This window comes from Malus domestica, chromosome 03 (assembly GCF_042453785.1).
Source record: "Malus domestica chromosome 03, GDT2T_hap1".
NCBI classification, from domain to species: domain Eukaryota; kingdom Viridiplantae; phylum Streptophyta; class Magnoliopsida; order Rosales; family Rosaceae; genus Malus; species Malus domestica.
Window position 1 is genome coordinate 31,712,259 of NC_091663.1, and position 20,628 is coordinate 31,732,886.

Here is a 20,628-nt window from a genome sequence, read left to right on the forward strand (position 1 = left end):
AAGAGTTTTAAGAGAAAATGTTTTTGGGTTCCAAAAACTAATCCAAAAATACTTGAAGTGCTTCTTGGAAGAAGAACATGCTTTTGTAGGATTCACCTACGTTTTTACTAAGGATTTGTTCTAAATCATTTTCACTAAAAACGCTTTTAGTTATTTAAAAGAATTTCCAAACGAGCTCTTATATTTAGTGAAATGTATTATTTGCATTATCTTTAGGGAGACGATTTTTATTTATCCAATTAAAAGGTCAAAAAACGAACAGGAGTGTGCATGGTGAGGAAATGTATGTGAAAAAATCACTTCCCGATCTTTAAAGTAGGATCAAATTACAATATCAGAATTTAACTAGGGCATGAGATAAGCTAGCACCTTTGCAATACTCAGGATACTCTCAGCTAAACTACGGTGATGCCTCATGAAATATCAAGAAATTCTCCGCTTAAGTACGGTGACGCCATACATTTAAGATTTTAATTTGGAAGTAACTTATATTGCTTGTAGAAAAAAAAAAATAAACATAAACAGTAAATGGGAAGAAAATTCTTTACTTAGGGATTATGAAAGAATGAGAATCCTGTTCTGACGGAAACATCCATCTTGCATTGCAAGGGCTGCAGTGCATGTTGGATTTGTGCTAAGCGGGCTGTTGAATCAACTGGCTGGGCCTTCACTGTTAAAGGTTTTTGATCTAATAAGGCCCAACCTAGGAGAGGTAGCTCTATTTGAATAAAGTGTTACTGTGTTACTTATATCTAAGACAAGGAAACAATCTAATAACAACCCATAAGTTCATAATGTTAAGTGGTTATGAACTTATGGAGAAGGGGTTTAACGTCATTCGAGGTAGGAGTGGTACTTGGGATAGAAAACCGAAATCGAAACACTGACCAAACTGGACCACACTAAATGGTTTAGTTTTGTGGTATCGAAAACGGTTTATGTTTGAAGCCGAACTGAAAACAATTTGGTTTCGATTCATAATATTTGAAACAGAACCGATGACACGCCCCGATCCCGATATTCCTCGAACACCAGGGTAGGTACGTGCTGACCAACACCCAAAGGTGACGCAAGCTATTTACAATGCATGAGAACAAGAATAAATAGGACTTATAAATTTAATTGTAATTAATATGCAAATGAGGAAGGTGTTCATAGCATACAACTAAAACCAAACACTAGAAAGGAATTAATGTAAAATTAAATGCGCAAAGGAATGGGTCCTACATCGAGAGGACTCGAAGATGCCGCTGCAGAGGTGCCTTGACACCGGAATCGTACGCCTCGAATCTAAATCCTGAGGGGCCATAAAACAAACATTAGTGGACCAAATTGATATATATATAATAAAACAGTTATCAATATACTAACCCCCAAAGTTTTATGCTCTTAACGTTCTTGTCCGAATCGCTAAGAATAGGGCGCACACTTCCGCTGAATCGATCGATCATGAATTCCTCACTGATTGAGTGAGAAACCATGTCGAGAAGGCTAAAAGAACACTCAAGAATTTAAGGGTCAAAACAAGTCCATTAAAATCTAGAGTACAAGATATCGGGATTTGAACCAGAAACCATGCCAAGAACAAATGTTTTTTTTTTTTCCACCCTCAGTGTAATGTTCCGGCATGATCCAGTATGTAGAAATAAAAGTCACTGTTTATGATTATTTGGTTAATCATCACAGTAAGGTTGTTTGGTTTCTTAGCCGAAAAGGAAATAGGTTTAAGCTCAAGATTAGTTAAGAACTGTTAATAAGATTTGACAAGGCCAAAGACATTTCGTAATTCACAATACTTTGTGAGAGTTGTTTCAAAGTTCAAAAATTAAACATAGAACCTCTGAATCAACAGAATGACGAAGAAGAAAGATACAAAGCAGCCTGCGAATGCATGCAGTGGCATGATTGGTTACTTTAAGGTGATGCCCTTGAGCAACCCAAAGCTCAATGAGTCCAGAGAAGTTTAGAGCAAAGCTCTATCTTCCTACAATGATGAACATGGTGGAGTCTCAAGCCATTACACTAAAAATTACAAGGCTAAACAGTTAGTGAACAAGAGCACTGGTCAGTTGGGCTACAAGTAAGAGGCTAAGTTCACCTCTACTAAAAAGTACGTGGACAAGGAGTTAGGGTTTACCGCCAAGTACCAGACCCAGGTGAAGTTCAAAGAGTCAATTTATCCAAACAAGACTGGATCTTCATCATCCAAGTCCAACTATAACAACAACAAGAATTGCAACTCCATTTGGAAATTGGTGAGAATAGCATCTGCTACCGAGGAGTCACCTAAGAAATTATCTAATTTAAACGAAGGCAACGCCCAAAGAATTTGGTGTCAAGCTGACGGTCAATGGTTAGGGGACTTGACTTCGTTGTTGGAGTAAGGAAGAAGGTTATCGATAGAACAATCGTCGAGGATCATTCTAAAGATCCATACAAATTTCCTCAGCAGGAACGAATCTGAGAACATTGATTCATTCCCACCAATTACCACTTACTAAACTTCGTCACAAATAGCGTTTACTTGCTTTCTCTAACACGCCTTTCAAAAGTTTCAAGTAATTTCCAAAGAGATATGACTCTGCTCGCCATTCCTGGGGAACGCACGTGGCAGAGTATCGGTCTGATGTTGAAAGTCGTTCAACAATTCATTTCGTCACAGATGAGGCACAATCCCGACACGAATTTTCTTATTCATTCAATTTGCTATTATTTCTTTTAGTGTTCTAATTAGTTGTATGCTCTGAACACATTCCTCATTTGCATATTAATTATATTTAAATTTATAAACCTTCTTTATTTCTTGTTATCAGCATTTACATTCAATAAATGACTTTCTTCATCCTCGAGTGTAGGCCAGTACGTGCCTACCCTGATGTTTGTGAGAATATCAGGGTCAGGGCGTGTCAACCGAAACCAAACCGAACCACATAATATAAAAAAATATTTTATTTAATTAGCAAACTAGGTCTTGAGGTGTAATTGGTTATTTGACGAAGTCCATACATGAATTTGGATTTTTTTTGGTATAGTGTTTATTGTTTACTGGGATTTGTTTTTCCGTTTTGATTTTGAAACAAAGGAATGTCATTGAATTTAGTGTGGTGGTTATCAATTTTGGTTTTACTTAATGCAAACTATTCTTCTCCTTTGTTTTGGGGCAAAAAAAAACTGAAAAAAAACTACAAAAATAAAATTTTAAAAAAAGTTTGGAACCCCAAATAGAAATAGATGTAAGCTAAGCCGAATTTTTAACAGGCCTATAAGTTAGGCCTAAACCAAAACCAAAACCGTTTGAAACCTAATCGAACCAAAACCATTTGAAACCTAATTGAACCAAAACCAAATGGTTTGGTTTCACTTTGTTTCTCATTATCAAACCAAATCAAACCAAACCACAATAAATTTTCAATTTCGGTTTCGATTTTACCTAAAAACCGCCCGCACGAAACCATGTCCAGCCCTACAGCGAGTATATATCTCCATCTAGAAACATTCATAATGTAATCAAAATACCACCGTGATGTGTAAGACTCTTAATTATGATGACTGAGATGCTCCATAGTCCATACAGGAAAAAGTAAGCTTAGAGTTTACACCTTAAATTCTAGGGTGGTGTTATCCCCCACTCATTTTTACTCTCCACACATTGTTTGTTAATTTCTGTCATTTGACATTTTTCAATAAATTCGATTCGATGGCCAAAAATCGAGATAGATGAATAGAAGGTAAAAAAGAGTGTGGATAGCACTACCCAAATTCTACATGTCCTTTTAGCAAGAATCTGCATATTCCCCCATGGGGTAAAAGAATCACTACAACAAAAATGGTCATTGCACACAATAAATTATATGTGCCATTTGAGGCCAAAGAGCACCAACATATGTGCCCATAGGCCAATAGCAACAATCCAGCAACTAAGTTTCTATCTGTGCCCTCTATGGATGTCACCTTTGATTAGAGGGCACGGTATGGCTATTGGTGCTCAAAGGGTTGAGCACAAATAAGGATTTTTTTGTGCCCTGTTCTGACACCTGTGTCAGATGACACTTCAAATTCAAGTTAGCACAATTTTTATAATTGTGCCCTGTGAGTTCAATATAAAAAAAAAAAAAAAATTAAAAATATCATCGCCGTAACACCTTACAACCTGAAACAGACATTTGAAAACACCAGATCGAAATAGGAAAATATTGCTCAGTTTCTCTTCTTGAAAGATCAGACTCAACCAAGTAATCAACATCATAAATTAAAGAAAAAACAAGGCAACAATTTCAAACGTATATTCTTCCTTTCAGCCATTCATCCTTCAGTGGAGGCGTCTGTGCTCCACGCACCATCCCCAACAGTACCACGCACAGCTCTACCGCACGATTACGACTACCGCCTGCAGCTACACCAGGGATTTTAGAATCCGTTTTGGGTCCAAAACAAAATCATTTTCAGCAATTCAAAAGCCCAAAAAAAGCTACGAAGGTAAGGATTCAAAATACCTTCCTCAGGGCCATTGGGCGACCGGTGATAGCCTAAAATCAGCCTGAAACTCGCGGGCCTCATAAAAAATCTGAAGAATTTCTCTCGAGTTGAAACTGCATCCAACCTTAAACAAATCAGGCATGCAGTGCACGAAAACATCTCTAAACAACCTAAAAAACCTAACTAAGGTGTTTTTGAGACTCACCTATACTAGATTCGACGGAAAATCTCGCCGGGAAGTCAGGCCACGACGGAGCTCGTCATTTCACTGCGTTGATTTTGGTTTCCCGAAAGTAAAGAGTAATGGGAGTCCGTGGGGACGAGAGGAAGAAAGCTGGTGGTTGCCTTGCCAGAGAATTGCAGTTCCCCCACTGTGTGTTAAGGAAGAAGCCAAGAGGGAGATAGAGGAGAGAGAATGTGGTAGTGTGGTGTTTAGGTGGTGGCAAGGTTTGCCGGAGTGGCGAATGAGGTGGAGATGGTGCTGCGATGGTGAAGGATATGACAGAGAATAGAGTGGAGAAGTAGAGAGAGTTAGTGAGAGAAGGATTGAGTGAAGGAGAGATAGAGAAAGTATGGACAAAAGCCGATCAAGGGCTCACCTTACCCGAGGTATTATTCTTCTCCTTTAAAAATCTCAACCGCACATCGGCTTGATCTTTTAAGGGTCAAACACAGATCTCAATGTTCTTTTTCAATGAAGCTCATAAATTAATTTTAATTGTATTTATTTGTTTGCAAATGGTATTATAGGTGTAGTACAATGAGAGGGTGTCCAGCAAGGAAACACGTGGATAGAGCACTGGACGACCCCAAGATGCTCGTCGTTACCTACGAAGCTGAGCACCACGTGGGGGGTCCCACGGGACACCAAAAACCCATCAAAATATTAGTAAAATGCCCACATAAAACTCTGGTGCAATGATGATTGTTGATTTTTTTATTTTATTTTTTTAAATTTTCTTGGCTTAGTTTTAAATAATTAAAGAGTGTAAAGGAGTTAGGAATACGGAGAAAGTAAATGTAAAGGACACAAAAACATATTTTTTATTTAAATATATTCAATTAGAGGGCACAAATGTTTTTATTGTGTGTGTGTAAATTAAAAAAAAAAAAATTCTCTCTCTAACATTTAAAAGGACATTTCAAATTTTTGTAGGCACAATTACATGACACAAACTAATGTGCTTATTTGTTAGAGGGCACATTTGAGATATTTTGGTGCTCAATGGAACTTAAAAAGCACAAATATGTCTTTGTGCTCAATGAAAATGCAAAGGGCACATATCAATTGTATTCTTAGCCCATTTTTGTTGTAGTGAATGTGGATAGCACCACCCAAATTCTAATAACTGCTCGTTGTCGAAAATGCTCTTCCTCTTGTTGCATTGTGAAAGGAGGAGTCTGGTTTAAAGTAATTGGCTTTCGTTTTCTTTTTCAATGAATTTTTGCTGTAAAGGTTTCATGACCCAGTGTTACAGGGATTTTGAGTTAAGAGGTTTACAGACAGGGTTAAAGAAAAGTAAATTGTAGTTGTGCATTTTGTGCAAGAATGATTTGGATACTTTCGATCACATTTTTTATTATGTTGTCCTGTGGTCTTGGGTCTTTGGTTGAATACCATGCTTGCAAAGCTCAAGGTTTCCGGCAGCCACTTTGTTCTAAATTTTTATTTGTTTTTTTAATTGATTTTCAAAGAGAATATCATGCTTGCCACTTACTCAGCTGCATGTAGTAGGTTGGTGATTTTGCCATTGACAATCGAGCAGGCATTAGCAGGACATTACACCGCATTAGTGCCATTAGGAATCGAAGAGGTGTCATTATTGGTCTAACTTGTCGTGTTGGTAGGGCAATATCTGGCAGTGCTGTCTTGCTGCGAGATTTGGTTCAAGATGGCGGTTCTTTGTTACTCATTGGGCCTCCGGGGGGAGGAAAAACAACAATGATCAGGTTAGTCTTTCTTGTTCTCTTTATATTTGAGTTAACGCACCCTATTGCCATATATGAATTAGTAATTTACACGAGATATCGCAGTTATTATGCTTCTTAAGGAATTAGAGTTTCCAAAGTTATGCAATTTGAAATTCCCGGATGAACACATTACTGATAGTTTATCTTAACACTTGCAGAATGAATTATATTACAATGCAGCTAGCGATTGATCTAGTGGTACTTCCCTTCACTTTGCCGGGCCCAATTCAAATGATGCACCCCTCCCTTCTCAATAAAATAAACTCATTATAAGGAGTGTAATTGGTACCTCAGTGTCTCATCTAAGTTTCTGTGGATACCTTATATTGTCTCATCCAAATCAATGTTCTTATGTTCTGTTTTCATCATGAAATCGCATGCTTATTATCTACTTTTATTCAGGTCTTGATAGAGGCTGTTGAAAACCATATGCCACAAGTGATTGTAATTGATGAAAGTGGCACTAAACTTGGAGCTCTGGCTGCAAGTAAAATTGCGCAACGTGGAATTCAGCTAGTTGCCACAGCTCATGGTGTAACTATTGAGAATTTAATAATGAACCCTTCATCAGAGATGCTCGTTGGAGGAATACAGGTGAGGTAGCCATGGTTATTTTCAAATAATAGTCAGTTCTTTCTTTTATTATTCTTTATTTTCTCCCTTATATTTAATTTTTCATTCTTTTCACTTGGTTCTTAAGCTTGATGTTCAAGTATTGATCTCTGTCTTGTGTTAAAATAGTGGTGGTTGTGTATCGATCCCTTTATGCTAGTTCGTAAATGTTTCTCTTTGATTTCTATTTAATTTTACTTACATTGAATGCATAAAAGTTAAAGTTCTTTATTGTTCAGTTACATTATTTCCATCAGTTTTTAGAGCGTGACACTAGGAGATGAAGAGGCCAGCCGGCAGGGGGTTCAGAAGACGGTGCAAGAAAGGAAAGGCCCTGCAACTTTAGTTGTGGGGTGGAGATAATTTCAGAGGATGAATTGAGAGTTCATAGTAGCCTAGCGGATGCTATCCTCTCAGGTATGCTTCTTTGGAAAAGTCAATTCTTTGTCTTTTTATCTTCCTTCTGTAAATTAGTTCTGAAATCACGGTATGTTGGTAAAGGTCGTTTCCCAAAATTTGAGGTTCTTAAAATGCACTCTTGGGGACCGGAAACTACCACAACAACAACAACAAAGCTTTTTCCCATTAAGTGGGGTCAGCTGTATAAATCGTAGGTGGGGTCAGCTGTATAAATTGTAGAACACCATTGTGCTCGGTTCTGTGCCACATCTTCCGTTAGATCCAAGTACTCTAAGTCTTTTGTTAGAGTTTATTCCAAAGTCTTTCTAGGTCTTCTTCTATGATTCTATCTCTTTGACCCTGAACCTCTGTCCTTTAATCGCATCTTTTAACAGGAGAGTCAGTAGGCCTTTGTTTCACATGTCCAAACTATCGTAACTGATTTTCTCTCATCTTTCCTTCAATTTCGGCTACTCATACTTGACCTAACACATGTCCAAACTACCACAACGAAGCATTCTCATCTCCGCTCCACTACACCCATGTTATGTACGTGTTGATGCTTCACCGCCTAACATTCCGTGCCATAAAGCATTGTCATCCTATAAATTTTTTCCTTTAGTTTCAGTGGCATACGATGGTCACACAACACACCAGATGCACTCTTCCACTTCAACCATCCAGCTTGTATTCTATGGTTAAGGTCTCTAACCAACTTTCCGTTCTTTTGCAAGATAGATCCTAGGTAGCAAAAATGGTCGCTCTTTAGTACTTCCTGATCTCCAATCCTCATCCCTAACTCATTTGAGCCTTCGCTTGCACTGAACTTGCACTCCATATACTCTGTCTTTGACCGACTTTGGCGAAGACCTTTAGATTCCAACATTTCTCTTTAAGGGTTAAGCTTCGCATTTACTCCTTCATGAGTTTCATCTATCAACACTATATCGTCTGCGAAAAGCATACACCAAGAAATATCATCTTGAATATGTCCTCTTAACTCATCCATTACCAATGCAAAAAGGTAAGGACATAAAGATGAGCCTTGATGTAACCCTACAGTTGCGGGGAAGCTTTTGGTTTGTCCTTCATGAATTCTTACTGCAGTCATTACTCCATCATACATATCCTTTATAGCTTGGATATATGCTATTTATACTCATTTCTTCTCTAAAATCCTCCAAAGAATGTATGTTGGAACCCTATTATACGATTTTTCCAAATCTATAAAGACCATGTGCAAATCCTTTTTCATATGGGGTGTTGATGCACAAAACCGGAGGTCTTGGAACAACGTAAATCCGACCGTAGATATGTATGAAATGTAAATGACACAAGATGTATCGTGGTTTACCCCAAGGTTTGGGCTACGTCCCCACTGATTATGTATTTATCTGAGGGAGAGAGAGCTCTGAGAGTGAAAGCTTTGAGAAGGGGTGAGAGGGCCTAGGAATTGGCCTCAGAAATGGCCTTTTCTAATTGTGACGGTAAGGGGTTCTTTTATAGAATAATGACTCCTCACTTATTACATATTTGCCCCTTCCTTTATCACATAATTACATTTAAGTCCCCCGAGTATTTGTACGAGATCTAAATATGAGGCCCTAAATATGGTATAAACAGTAGTCCTCCAAGTCTTCAGTCAAGAGAGTCTTTTGGCTAGAGACTTGAAATTCAGTCCATGTGTGGGCCGAAGTAACTAGATATCTTGAACTGATGTTCGATATGAGGCGGTGCTCAATCTGAAATGATGCTCAACTAGAAGTAGCACATGCTGCGAGGCTGCGAGGCTCGTGGCTTATGTTGCCTTGGTTGGCTCAGCTTGTGGCGTTGAAGGTGAGGGAGTCCCTTTTATAGAATAAAGGCTCGCTCCTCAATACATGAATGATGGGCTAGAGTTGATGCTCTCTAATGATGGTGAGGGAGTCATTTTTATAAAATAAGGGCTCGCTCCTCAGTACATGAATAATGGGCTAAGTCCCCCGAGTATTTTTCATGTGGCCCAGTTGAAGCCAAATATATGGTGTATAGTGTAGTCCCCCAAGTCTTCGGTTAATAGAGTCTATTGGCTAGAGACTTCAAATTGAATCCATGTATAGGCCGAAGTGGCGGTTGTTCGGAGGCAGTATTTGTATACCCTGCACTGAAGCTTTGTAGGTGAAGCTTTGCAAGTGAAGCTTTGAAGCTAGAGCTTTGTAAATGAAGCTTTTGAAGCTAGAGCTCTGTAAATGAAGCTTTTGAAGCTGATTGACATGAGTGATGCTCATGAATGTTTATGTTGATTGACATGAGTGATGCTCATGAATGTTGTCATGAATGATGCTCATGAATGTTGACATGAATGATGGTCATGAATGTTTATGTATGATTGTTATGAATGATGCTCATGAATGTTTATGTATGAATGACATGAGTAATGCTCATGTATAATTTGGAGTACTGGGCATACTTTTGATCACCTGGTTGGTGGCATGAAGGAGAGTACAGGTTGTACATTTCATCACCTGGTTGGTGGCATGAATGGCTAGTTGCCAAATAATTTTGGAGTACTGGGCGTTCTTTTGATCACCTGGTTGGTGGTAATAGCGGCGAGTTGCCGAATAATTGTGGAGTACTGGGCGTATTTTTGATGACTTGATTGGTGCTATTTTAGGCTTATGGGTCTTTGCTCTCCACACAACATTCCAGCCTATTTATTTTGGGCTTTGCCCTTTTTTTTGGGTATTATTACCCTCTAATGGGGTTTATACAGATGTCTCCGAGAAATAAGAAAAATAAATTACATCATACATCTGTCAAAAAAGTAAATCACATCATTCTGGTGGGGTGTTTATTCCTTACTTTTGCTTTTGTTTTTCTGCTTTGCTTTTGCTTTTCCACCGCATTTCCAGACATCCCTTTGCTTTTCTCGTGATTTTATCAGAAAAATGGGTTTCTTCACAGTTGTGCTGGGGTGGGAGCTGAGCTGGTTGATGATTATCCCGTCACTTCACCCATCATCAGTGGCTGTCTTTTTTCTTTTTATCATTTTTTTATTACAGATGGCAGACATCATCATGGAGAATAATAGAAATATTGTAAGACAAACTTATCTTCTTTTTTGTTGGAGAGGGAACCACCACATGCATTTGCAGCAGCCACCACCATTTTCTTTACTGCTTTTCTCAGTTTTGATGATGCCCCTCCTCCTCCCGTTCAAATGATTCTCTTCGCTGGCCTCCATATGCATGCTCACCTCCCTCCTGTGCAGCTTCCCACCTTCAGTTATCTTGCACGTAACCACTGTACATGATTTCCAACGTGGACCTGTCTGTGCATATTATTGAGCTCAACCACATCATGATCAATGATCCCCAAGCGGCCAACACCACAGGCTATAAGATACAGCAGAACAGGCGAGCCTAACCCTCCAGCTCCAACCACCAAAATGGATGACTTCAAGAGCTTTGACTGCCCTTGAACTACAAAAGAAGGAAGCAAAAAGTGGCGACTGTAGCGGTGAATCAGCTGAGGTGACAAATCGTAACCATAGCCTGAATCAACGGACGGTATATGGGGAAGACAAGAGCTATTAGAAACGCTGTGGTTCGGTTTCTGAAGGGTAATCTCTCGGAGCTGAGCTTCGAGGGCCGATATTTGGCGTTCTATTTCGCTCTTACTGGCCTTCAAGTCTTCGAGTTGACGAAGAATCGCAGAGGCCTTGCCGCCCCGATCAGAATCCATGAAGTTGTAGTCGCAGAGAGCAAAAGCTGAGCTGAGCTGAGAGCTTTAGAGGTTTGGAAGAGACGGTCGCTTGTACGCGAGTGATAGCTTACTGCTCGAGTTCAGAATCCAGGATTCTCCTCGTTCTAGCATAACCGGCCAGTCAAACAACTGTGAGGCTTCTGTTATGTCTAGGCTTCAGATCCTTAAATCCCAGATTGACAACTCTTACATGCATTCAGAAGAGCAGCAACCGCCGAAAACTGATGGTTTTGGATATGTTGGTAAGGGAATCTTTTATTGTACGAAAAATAGTAAGGCCAGTAGCTACCAAATCTGACTCCTCCAAACGGAGTGGGCAGACTCAATGGCCTTCCGGCGTCCACTAGCCGACAGATCCCGAGGACGCCATTCGTTGCCTACTGCTCCGCCGGCATTTTCGTCGGCCAGCACCACGCCCTTCTCAACGGGCCTCGATTCATTCTCACTCTCCTCTAGTAGGTAATTGTCAGCAATGGCATCACCATCGTCCTTCCCCCATTCGCCAGTCCCTGCATCTACTATAACGCATCCCGCGGCATCTCCGGCAGCCTTTTTGGGTAAGACCAGAATAGACATAGAAGAGGGCCATCTCTGGCTGGATCATAACCTGGTGGAAGGTATAGCGTTGCACAGCTCTCGGGTGTTGCCAAGATTGTGGGAGATGCCGAATCGGAACCTGTTGTCTTTGAAGAAAACAACGTCGAGATCCTTATCGAAGAACTGGGAGTGGACGGAGCCTTTGAACTGGTTGAAGCGGAGATCCAAGTACTTGAGGGAAGGCAGAGATAGTACTACTTGAGGGAAGGTAGAGACAACACTACTTTGTGACTTAGTGAGTGACTCGACCACAAATTAGAGAGAGAGAGAAGGAGGCCGGTGAGATCGAAACGGAGGCGTGATGGAGTAAGGAGTGTGATAGAGAGATTGTGTCTCTGTGTGGGTTTTGCAGATCCACGACGGAGGTGAAAAATTGAGAAAGAACCGACATAGCTTTTTGTGTCGATTCCCACAGACGGCGCCAAATGTTGATGCACAAAATCAGTGAGGACTTTGGTACAACAGAAAGTGTTAAGTTTGTGACCTTCGCTAGATTGCTTCGGTCACTAGTATGGATAAGTATGTAAATGGATAGAGATAAGGAAGCAAACATAAGATGTATGTGGTTCACCCAGATTGGCTACGTCCACAGAGTAGAGGAGTTCTCATTAATTGTAAAAGGTTTACACAAGTACATAGGTTCAAGCTTTCCTTTAGTGAGTACTAGTGAATGATTTAGTACAAATGACATTAGGAAATATTATGAGAGAATGATCTCTATTTATAGAAGATAATTTCTAGTTCATTCTGACATTGACACGTGTCGTGTTGTGATTAGCTTCTGATGTTGACACGTGTCGCGCTATGATTGGCTTCTGATGTCGACACGTGTCGTGCTGTGATTGGCCTCCTGGTTTGAGGGAAACTCTTCTGGGTCCTTGACGGTATAACGTTGACCGGTGCTCAGTAGTTTCGGGATTGGTCAAGTATGGTACAAACATGGGATAAGATGTCTCTACCTTGAAACAACCACTTAGAATAAGAAACTGGTACTAGACAAGGACAAATGCTTGAAAAGTGAACCCATTGCACACAGTTTGCCATCATACTTGTACTTCTGAGTGCTTAATGTAGGAAAAATGAAGGAAGACAATAAACCTCATTGGATAGTAACACAAGAATTCATATTCCAATCAACATGTGTCAAATTCTTCAATTGGTTCACCTCTGTTTCTTTTAGAAGAAATGACAAATTAAATAGCCGGGTAGCACTTGCTTCTCTCTTCTTTTGGATATACGGCGGAACTTTTTTCATTCTTAACACATAGGTTTATGACTGAAAAATCATAGTAGCAGCAACAACAACAATAACAACAAAGCCTTTTCCCACTAAATGGGGTCGGCTATATGAATCCTAGAACGCCATTGCACTCGGTTCTGTGTCATGTCCTTCGCTAGATCCAAGTACTCTAAGTTTTTTCTTAGTCTCTTCCAAAGTTTTCCTAAGTCTTTATCTACCTTTTCGGCCCTGAACCTCTGTTCCGTAATCGCATCTTCTAACTGGAGCGTCAGTAGGCCTTTTTTGCACATGTCTAAACCACCGTAACCGATTTTCTCTCATCTTTCCTTCAATTTCGGCTACTCTTACTTTACCTCGGATATCCTCATTCTTAATCTTATCCTTTCTTGTGTGCCCACACATCCAACGAAGCATCCTCATCTCTGCTACACCCATTTTATGTACGTGTTGATGTTTCACTGCCCAACATTCTGTGCCATACAGCATCGCCGGCCTTATTGTCGTCCTATAAAATTTTCCCTTGAGCTTTAGTGGCATACGACGGTCACACAACACGCCGGATGCACTCTTCCACTTCATTCATCCAGCTCGTATTCTATGGTTGAGGTCTCCATCTAATTCTCCGTTCTTTTGCAGGATAGATCTTAGGTAGCAAAAGTGCTCGCTATTTGGTACTTCTTGATCTCCGATCCTTACCCTTAACTCATTTGGGCCTCCATTTGCATTGAACTTGCACTCCATATATTCTGTCTTTGATCGGCTTAAGCGGAGACCTTTAGATTCCAACACTTCTTTCCAAAGGTTAAGCTTCACATTTACCCCTTCCTGAGTTTCATCTATCAAAACTATATCATCTGCAAAAAGCATACACCAAGGAATACGATCTTGAATATGCCCCGTTAACTCATCCATTACCAATGCAAAAAGGTAAGGACTTAAGAATGAGCCTTGATGTAACCCTACAGTTATGGGAGAGCTTTCGGTTTGTCCTTCATGAGTTCTTACGACGTTCTTTGCTCCATCATACATATCATTTATAGTTTGGATATATGGTACTTGTACTTCTCTCTTCTCTAAAATCCTCCAAAGGATGTCTCTTGGGACGCTATCATACGCTTTTTCCAAATCTATAAAGACCATGTGTAAATCCTTTTTTCTATCTCTATATCTTTCCATCAATCTTCGTAAGAGATAGATTACCTTCATGGTTGAGCACCCTAACATGAACCCGAATTGGTTGTTCGAAACATGTGTCTCTTGCCTTAATCTATGCTCAATAAGTCTCTCCCAGAGCTTCATTGTATGACTCATTAGCTTAATACCCCTATAGTTCATGCAATTTTGTACGTCGCCCTTATTCTTGTAGATAGGCACCAAAGTGCTCTTTCGCCACTCATTTGGCATCTTCTTCGTTTTCAAAATCCTATTGAAAAGGTCTGTGAGCCATGTTATATTTGTCTTTCTCAAGACTTTCCACACTTCGATCAGTATATCATCTGTGCCCATTGCTTTTCTATGCTTCATCTTTTTCAAAGCTACAACCACTTCTTCCTTCCTGATTCGACGGTAAAGGGAGTAGTTTCTACACTTTTTTGAGTTACTCAACTCCCCTAAAGATGTACTCCTTTCATGTCCTTCATTGAAAAGATTATGAAAATAACCTCTCCATCTGTCTTTGACTGCGTTCTCTGTAGCAAGAACCTTTCCATCCTCATCCTTAATGCACCTCACTTGGTTTAGGTCCCTTTTCTTCTTTTCCATTGCTTTAGCTAGTTTATAGATATCCAACTCTCCTTCTTTGGTATCTAATCGCTTATACATATAGTCATAAGTTGCTAGCTTAGCTTATCTCATAGCTTTATTTGCCTCCTGCTTCGCTATTCTATACCTTTCACCATTTTCATCGGTCATATCCTTGTATAAGGCTTTACAACATTTCTTCTTAGCCTTCACCTTTGTTTGTACCTCCTCATTCCACCAGCAAGATTCCTTTTGGTGTGGAGCAAAGCCCTTGGACTCTCCTAATACCTCTTTTGCTACTTTTCGGATACAACTAGCCATGGAATCTCACCTCAGGCTAGCTTCCCCTTCTTTATCCCACACGCATTGGGTGATTACTTTCTCTTTGAAAATGACTTGTTTTTCTCTTTTTAGATTCCACCACCATCTAGTCCTTGGGCACTTCCAAGTCTTGTTTTTTTCTTTCTCTTTTTTGATATGTACATCCATCACCAACAAACGATGTTGATTAGCCAAGCTCTCTCCTTGTATAACTTTGCAATCCTTACAAGTTATACGATCCCCTTTTTCTCATTAGAAGAAAATCTATATGTGTTTTTGACGACCCACTCTTGTAAGTGATCACATGTTCTTCTCTCTTCTTAAAGAAGGTGTTGGCTAAGAAGAGATCATATGACATTGCAAAATCCAAGATGGCTTCCCCATCCTCGTTTCTCTCTCCAAAACCATGGCCACCATCAAAAACCTCCATAGTTGCCTGTCTCCTTGCCCACGTGTCCATTTAAATATCCTCCTATAAATACCTTCTCCGTCTGAGCAATTCCTTGCACCAAGTCTCCAAGATCTTCCCAAAATTTCTCATTCAAACTCGTATCCAACCCTAGTTGAGGTGCGTACGCACTAATCACTAATCACAGCAGCAGAGGAGAAAATTTTGATATTATCTTTGAACTACTGCAAAGGCTAAGTGATCTGTGAATCATTGAGTAGCCTCTTATTTAATATGTTCCCTATAAACTATTCTTGCTATCTCATAGCTTTTCGATCACCATAAAATTATGTAAACTCTTGTGCTGATAATCGGGTTATCATGGTTGACTGAAATTGCAGTATTGTTCAGGCCAGTAGATGACAGTGAACATAAATTAAAAGTAGAGGACGAGTGTTAATTTATGTTCACTGTCATCTACTGGCCTGAACAATACTGCAATTTCAGGCAATTTTCAAGTACAATACTTGCAATATGAGCAGTTAATGTAGATCCTAGAAGTCAGTGTGATACAAGTGATTAAACAGTTGAAGATGGATGAAGCTGCTCCCCAGTTAACAGATGATATCAACCGGGCAGATGCACTACTTGCCTTGCAATCGAAGCTCAAGAAGAATCCGCCGCTTCAAGCTGTTGCTAAATCTTATGAAGCGCCCGTTTATGTGACTAAGGTAATCAAAATTATACTTTCTTTGTTTTACCAGAAACTTTTCATTGATACGGTTCTACCATTGATTTCTCCTCCTTCTTCCAGTCAAACTCGTTGATGGAAATTAAAAAGGCAGTTCGAGCATTAATAAGTGCTCATAAAGATGGGCTAAGGGATTATGGATCAGTAGAGAATTTGAAGTCATCTGAGAAGATTGATGCTTTAGAGGTGATTTTGAATAATCAGTAGTAATCTCTGTGGAACATTAAGTCTAATCAAAGTCTAGTTCAATAATTTTGCATGCAATACGGTTCGATAAAATTGTTATCCATCTTACAGGAGGCAAGAATAGCCATTGAGCAGGTTGTAATTCCAAAAGGGGAACCAGTGGAACTTCTTCCGAGGCCATCCCACATTATGTCTGCTCAGATGGACCTTATTCGCAAGTACCAACTAGAAGCAGAAAGAATTAGTAAAGAACCGGATGTGTCTCCGTATCCTTCCTTTTCATACTACAGTGAGTCAGTGGCAGAAGAGAATCATGCTAGGCTTGCTAGCGAAAGAATCGATGCCAATGATGTACTTGATGACTTTCTTGATACCAACGGTAGCACGAATGGTTCACTCCCCATTGTGGACAGATTACCACTACTTCCTGAATTGGATGCTGTCACAGAGTATTGTTAGTCTTTTGTTGCTAAACCTCACGACGCTACCTACGAGGGGCGAGGGTCTGCAAATCTGTAACATTACATTGTGTTACCATGTTCATAAGAGAGAAACGTGAAGATAAGTTTGATTACAATTGATCTGGTATGTATGATTCCATTAAGCACTCTTAAACACAGAACAGCAGCTTAATTTCTTCTTATTATTTGCCCCTTACAAGTCTGCTTGTATTTGAAGGTTGTCTACACTCCTTTAAAATTAAATTCAACGAAGAATGAGGCAAAGAAGTTTGTGAGAGAAGCGAAGTTAGCAGCTTTTGATGATCTATACAAGCAATTAGATACTAAAGAAGGAGAGTTGGATATCTATAAACTCGCTAGAAAACGAGAAAGGAAGGCAAGAGACTTGAACCAAGTAAGGTAGGATGAGAATGGAAAATGTTATAATTACGGAGAACGTGGTTAAAGACAGGTGAGAGCTTATTTTCATAATCTTTTCAATGAAGGATATGAAAGGAGTACTTCTTTGGGTAAGTTGTTAACTCAGAAGAATAGAAATTATACTTTTACTGCCAAATTAGGAAAGAGGAAGTGTGTTGAGCAGAAATTGTACACAATATGTAAACAAATAATTCACTCGACACAATTTCACCCTCGTTCATTCTTTTGAGGAGGGTTTTATTAATTCGAGTTCGACCCATTCTAGGCTACGCGCCTATTAATTACAACCTTTCTTTTGGGAAAGGAATACCCTTTGATTCTAATATGAATAAATTGTAACTTGAGGATTTTGGTGTTTATTTGATTTTGTGACTGCGTCTAGATAGAGCCCTAGATTGCCTACGTACCCTCGTTGAGGGATCAAGTCACTCGTCGTTCCTTGGTATTTGGTACTTGTTTGGTTTTGATGCCTTGTTGCAGTTTTAGCTCATGCAGGCGAGAACTTTAAGCCATTGGAGCATTTGATGCTGTGTGCAGTTTTAGCTCATGCAGATGAGGACTTTAAGCTGTTGGAGCGTTTGATTCGGCTTCATGCCATTTGAGATTTTTCTTCAGCTTCATGCCTTTTGGGATTTGTCGCGGCTTCATGCCATTTGAAATTTGATGTGGCTTCGTGCCATTTGTAATTTGAAACGGCTTTTTACCATTTGAAGCGGCCTCGTGTCATTCGTAATTTGAACAGACTCGCTTCTCTTTTACTCTTCGTAGAATTTGTAATTACTTGGTCAAAGTAACAGAAATGAATTTAGTTTATATAAACCATGGATTCGTCTTGATTTCACGGTTGCGTCTATAATTTGATATCAGACTGCCTACGTATCCTTAACGAAATCAAACCGGCGTAGTTCATTTATATTTGATTTGAACTTGTGTTTAGACTTTGACAAAATGAGAAGCCAAATGGATTTATTAAAAACCCATGTATATGACCTTCGTTGTGAAATAAGACTTTGATTTGTTTTTTGAAGAAAAAGTGGGACTCCAAATTTCTGATAGCAACTTTATTTTCTCTCTTTTCTTTTTTATGTGACTTTTAAAGTTTCCAAGTTCCAATAGAACTTGAAAGTTCAACAACTTCTCTTCCCCTCCACGTGAGCAAACTCCACATGAGGTGCTTAGTTCAAAGTGGAATGAGATTTGCCTTTCCCTTGATTTGAAAGTGGGACTCCAAGTCTATCCCACGTGAGATTCATAGGTCAAAAACCCATTTAGAGAACTTTATTTTTTGCCTTCTGAATTTTCAGCTCCATTTAACATGAAACTTTGAACCCACTTTGAATTTTCAAGCCTTCTGACAACAAAGGTTTACTCCTCTTGTTTTTTGTTATGTGACTTTAAAGCTTTTAAGTTCAACAACTTTCCTTCTTTTCCACGTGAGCAAGCCCTCTCGTGCGGTGCGACTTTATCCATTCCCCCTCTTGTGTAATTGCTTCAGAAGTTCTCCTTTTCTTGACTCTAACCAGGTGGTTTTCATCCAGCAGCAACCGTAATACTTGGGCTTTAAATGATTTCGTAATGTTTTGGAATTCTTTTCAGGTTTGTCAACCGTTGATTTCCAAACGAAGATGGGTGAGTATTGATTTGTTCCAATTTACCCTTTTTTCCTCCCTAAACCGTAAGGACTCTTCTCCTCTTTTTTTTATGAGGTCGTGATTTCTTCTTTCTTCTGCTGCCTTTATTCTTTTTGCTCGTGTGCTTCCTTTGTAGGTCGAAAGAAAATCGAGACGAAGAGGAGAAGAGATCGAGCAGGTTCCCCCTTTTTCGTTTTCTATTTTCTGGGTTTAATTTTGGAGTGGGTTGAAACTCTAACTTCAATGAACTTAATCAATTCTTTCGTGCAGGAGTCCCAAGAAACGACATATCTTCGTTTTGGTTGTCGGACCAACTATTTTGCAGTACCGAGTTTGTTGAAGACAATTGTTGATTCATGGCTCCAAAGGTGAGAATTGTACTCTAAAGTTTGCAGGACGCCCTCATTTCTTTTTGCTTCTATTGGTGTGCTGCCTTCCTTGCTTAATCAGAATAGGCACTATACTTTTCCATTTGAATGTCACATGGGTGGTTTTATGATAACCGTGCTCATAGTAGTTTTGTTCTACTTGTTTTTCCTTCTTATCAACATCAGCCCTCCATAACATTTTGTCTTCAGTATGCATGAGTAAATATAGTTTGTCTTTGAAGTGTTTTACACGGCATGAACATAGCAGCTACTTGTCCTTTTTGAGTTTAACTTCATATGGCAGAGAAGCTTGAAACATTGAATCTTTTCCTTTTGTCCCATTTGCACATGGCAGAGAAACTTGGAACTTTGAACCTTTTCCTTTTGAACATTTTTCCTTTTGTCCTAACTTTGAAACTTTGAAACTTTGACCCTTTTTAAACTTCTTCACGTTTCCTTCCTCCTTTTTTATTTGTCTTTGTCAAGAGTTGTGTTGAAAATTTTTCTTCTTGTGGAATTGGACCAAGCATGAGTCGGTTAAGGGAAGTTTTGGCTTTCTTTTCCTTTGCAAACCATCTTTACCATTTTCTCCTTTTTCTTGGACTCTATCCCTAATAATTTTCATATAATATTTAGCCAAAGGCATCCTCCATGTTTTGTACCCGTGGGTAGCAAAAACACCAAACAGAATAATTTCTTTTCTTTTTCTTGAGTATATGTTGCCTCCTTGCTGTCTTACTTCTCGGGGACTTAAGCTTAGAACTTTAAAACTGCACTTGACAATCTGGCGAAGGGGTAGACCATTTAGACTTGGTTAAAATTTCACGGGGTGGTCTAGGCCACCCCGAAGAAATTCATGGGATTCTTGGAGATTATCTCTGCTGCAGTTGGGGAGTCGGTGGATTGTTCAGAGTCTCCAACTCCATTTGATTGGTGAAGAACGCCAAACAAAGAGGCAAAGGTCTTAGATGCCTTTGCTTATTTCCCTTTCCTCATTCATTTTTTGTTTGTATGCAGCTTTTTATTTTTGTGTTTGCTGCTGCAATGCTTTTTTGTTCTTCCTGCAACATAACATCAAACAAGAGAAAAAGAATAATTTTAACAGAACTTGCTTCATACCTGGTGATGAATGTTCTTCTTTTGGATCTTGATTCAAAAGCACAAAATGGTTAAACAGCTTGCTCTCTTTCCTGGCAGTACCTTGTTGCTTTTGGTATTTTCTCTCAAAGTTGCTCTTATTTTCTGCAGAGTTTCTCCGCTCTTTTTTCTGTCCTCCCTCTCTTGTTGCAGATGATGCCTATTTATAAGCATCATAGGAGGGTT

At 39.4% G+C, this 20,628-nt stretch overlaps 2 protein-coding genes across 2 annotated transcripts; both read left to right on the top strand.

Annotated features, from left to right (window-relative positions):
* The first annotated feature begins 4,779 nt into the window (after positions 1 to 4,779).
* LOC139194809 (protein SEEDLING PLASTID DEVELOPMENT 1-like) lies at positions 4,780 to 7,422 on the top strand. The gene is made up of 6 exons (XM_070819726.1): positions 4,780 to 4,849; positions 5,933 to 5,995; positions 6,243 to 6,426; positions 6,606 to 6,645; positions 6,850 to 7,041; positions 7,324 to 7,422. Exons 1-6 carry the CDS (start codon positions 4,780 to 4,782, stop codon positions 7,420 to 7,422), a joined length of 648 nt encoding a protein of 215 aa, XP_070675827.1.
* Positions 7,423 to 16,081: 8,659 nt separating this feature from the next.
* LOC108170687 (protein SEEDLING PLASTID DEVELOPMENT 1-like) lies at positions 16,082 to 17,653 on the top strand. Its single transcript, XM_070819304.1, has 4 exons — positions 16,082 to 16,219; positions 16,303 to 16,425; positions 16,537 to 17,010; positions 17,104 to 17,653. The coding sequence occupies exons 1-3, from the start codon at positions 16,082 to 16,084 to the stop codon at positions 16,882 to 16,884; spliced, it is 609 nt and encodes a 202-aa protein (XP_070675405.1). The 3' UTR covers positions 16,885 to 17,010; positions 17,104 to 17,653.
* The last annotated feature ends 2,975 nt before the right edge of the window (positions 17,654 to 20,628 follow it).

Coding starts and splice junctions, on each gene's coding strand:
- LOC139194809 (XM_070819726.1), top strand. CDS start 4,780: ATGGGAGTCCGTGGGGACGAGAGGAAGAAAGCTGGTGGTTGCCTTGCC. Junction 5,996..6,242: donor ACAGACAGGGTTAAAGAAAA/GTAAATTGTAGT, acceptor ACAATCGAGCAG/GCATTAGCAGGACATTACAC. Junction 6,646..6,849: donor AGCTAGCGATTGATCTAGTG/GTACTTCCCTTC, acceptor ACTTTTATTCAG/GTCTTGATAGAGGCTGTTGA.
- LOC108170687 (XM_070819304.1), top strand. CDS start 16,082: ATGGATGAAGCTGCTCCCCAGTTAACAGATGATATCAACCGGGCAGAT. Junction 16,220..16,302: donor CGCCCGTTTATGTGACTAAG/GTAATCAAAATT, acceptor TCCTTCTTCCAG/TCAAACTCGTTGATGGAAAT. Junction 16,426..16,536: donor AGAAGATTGATGCTTTAGAG/GTGATTTTGAAT, acceptor TCCATCTTACAG/GAGGCAAGAATAGCCATTGA.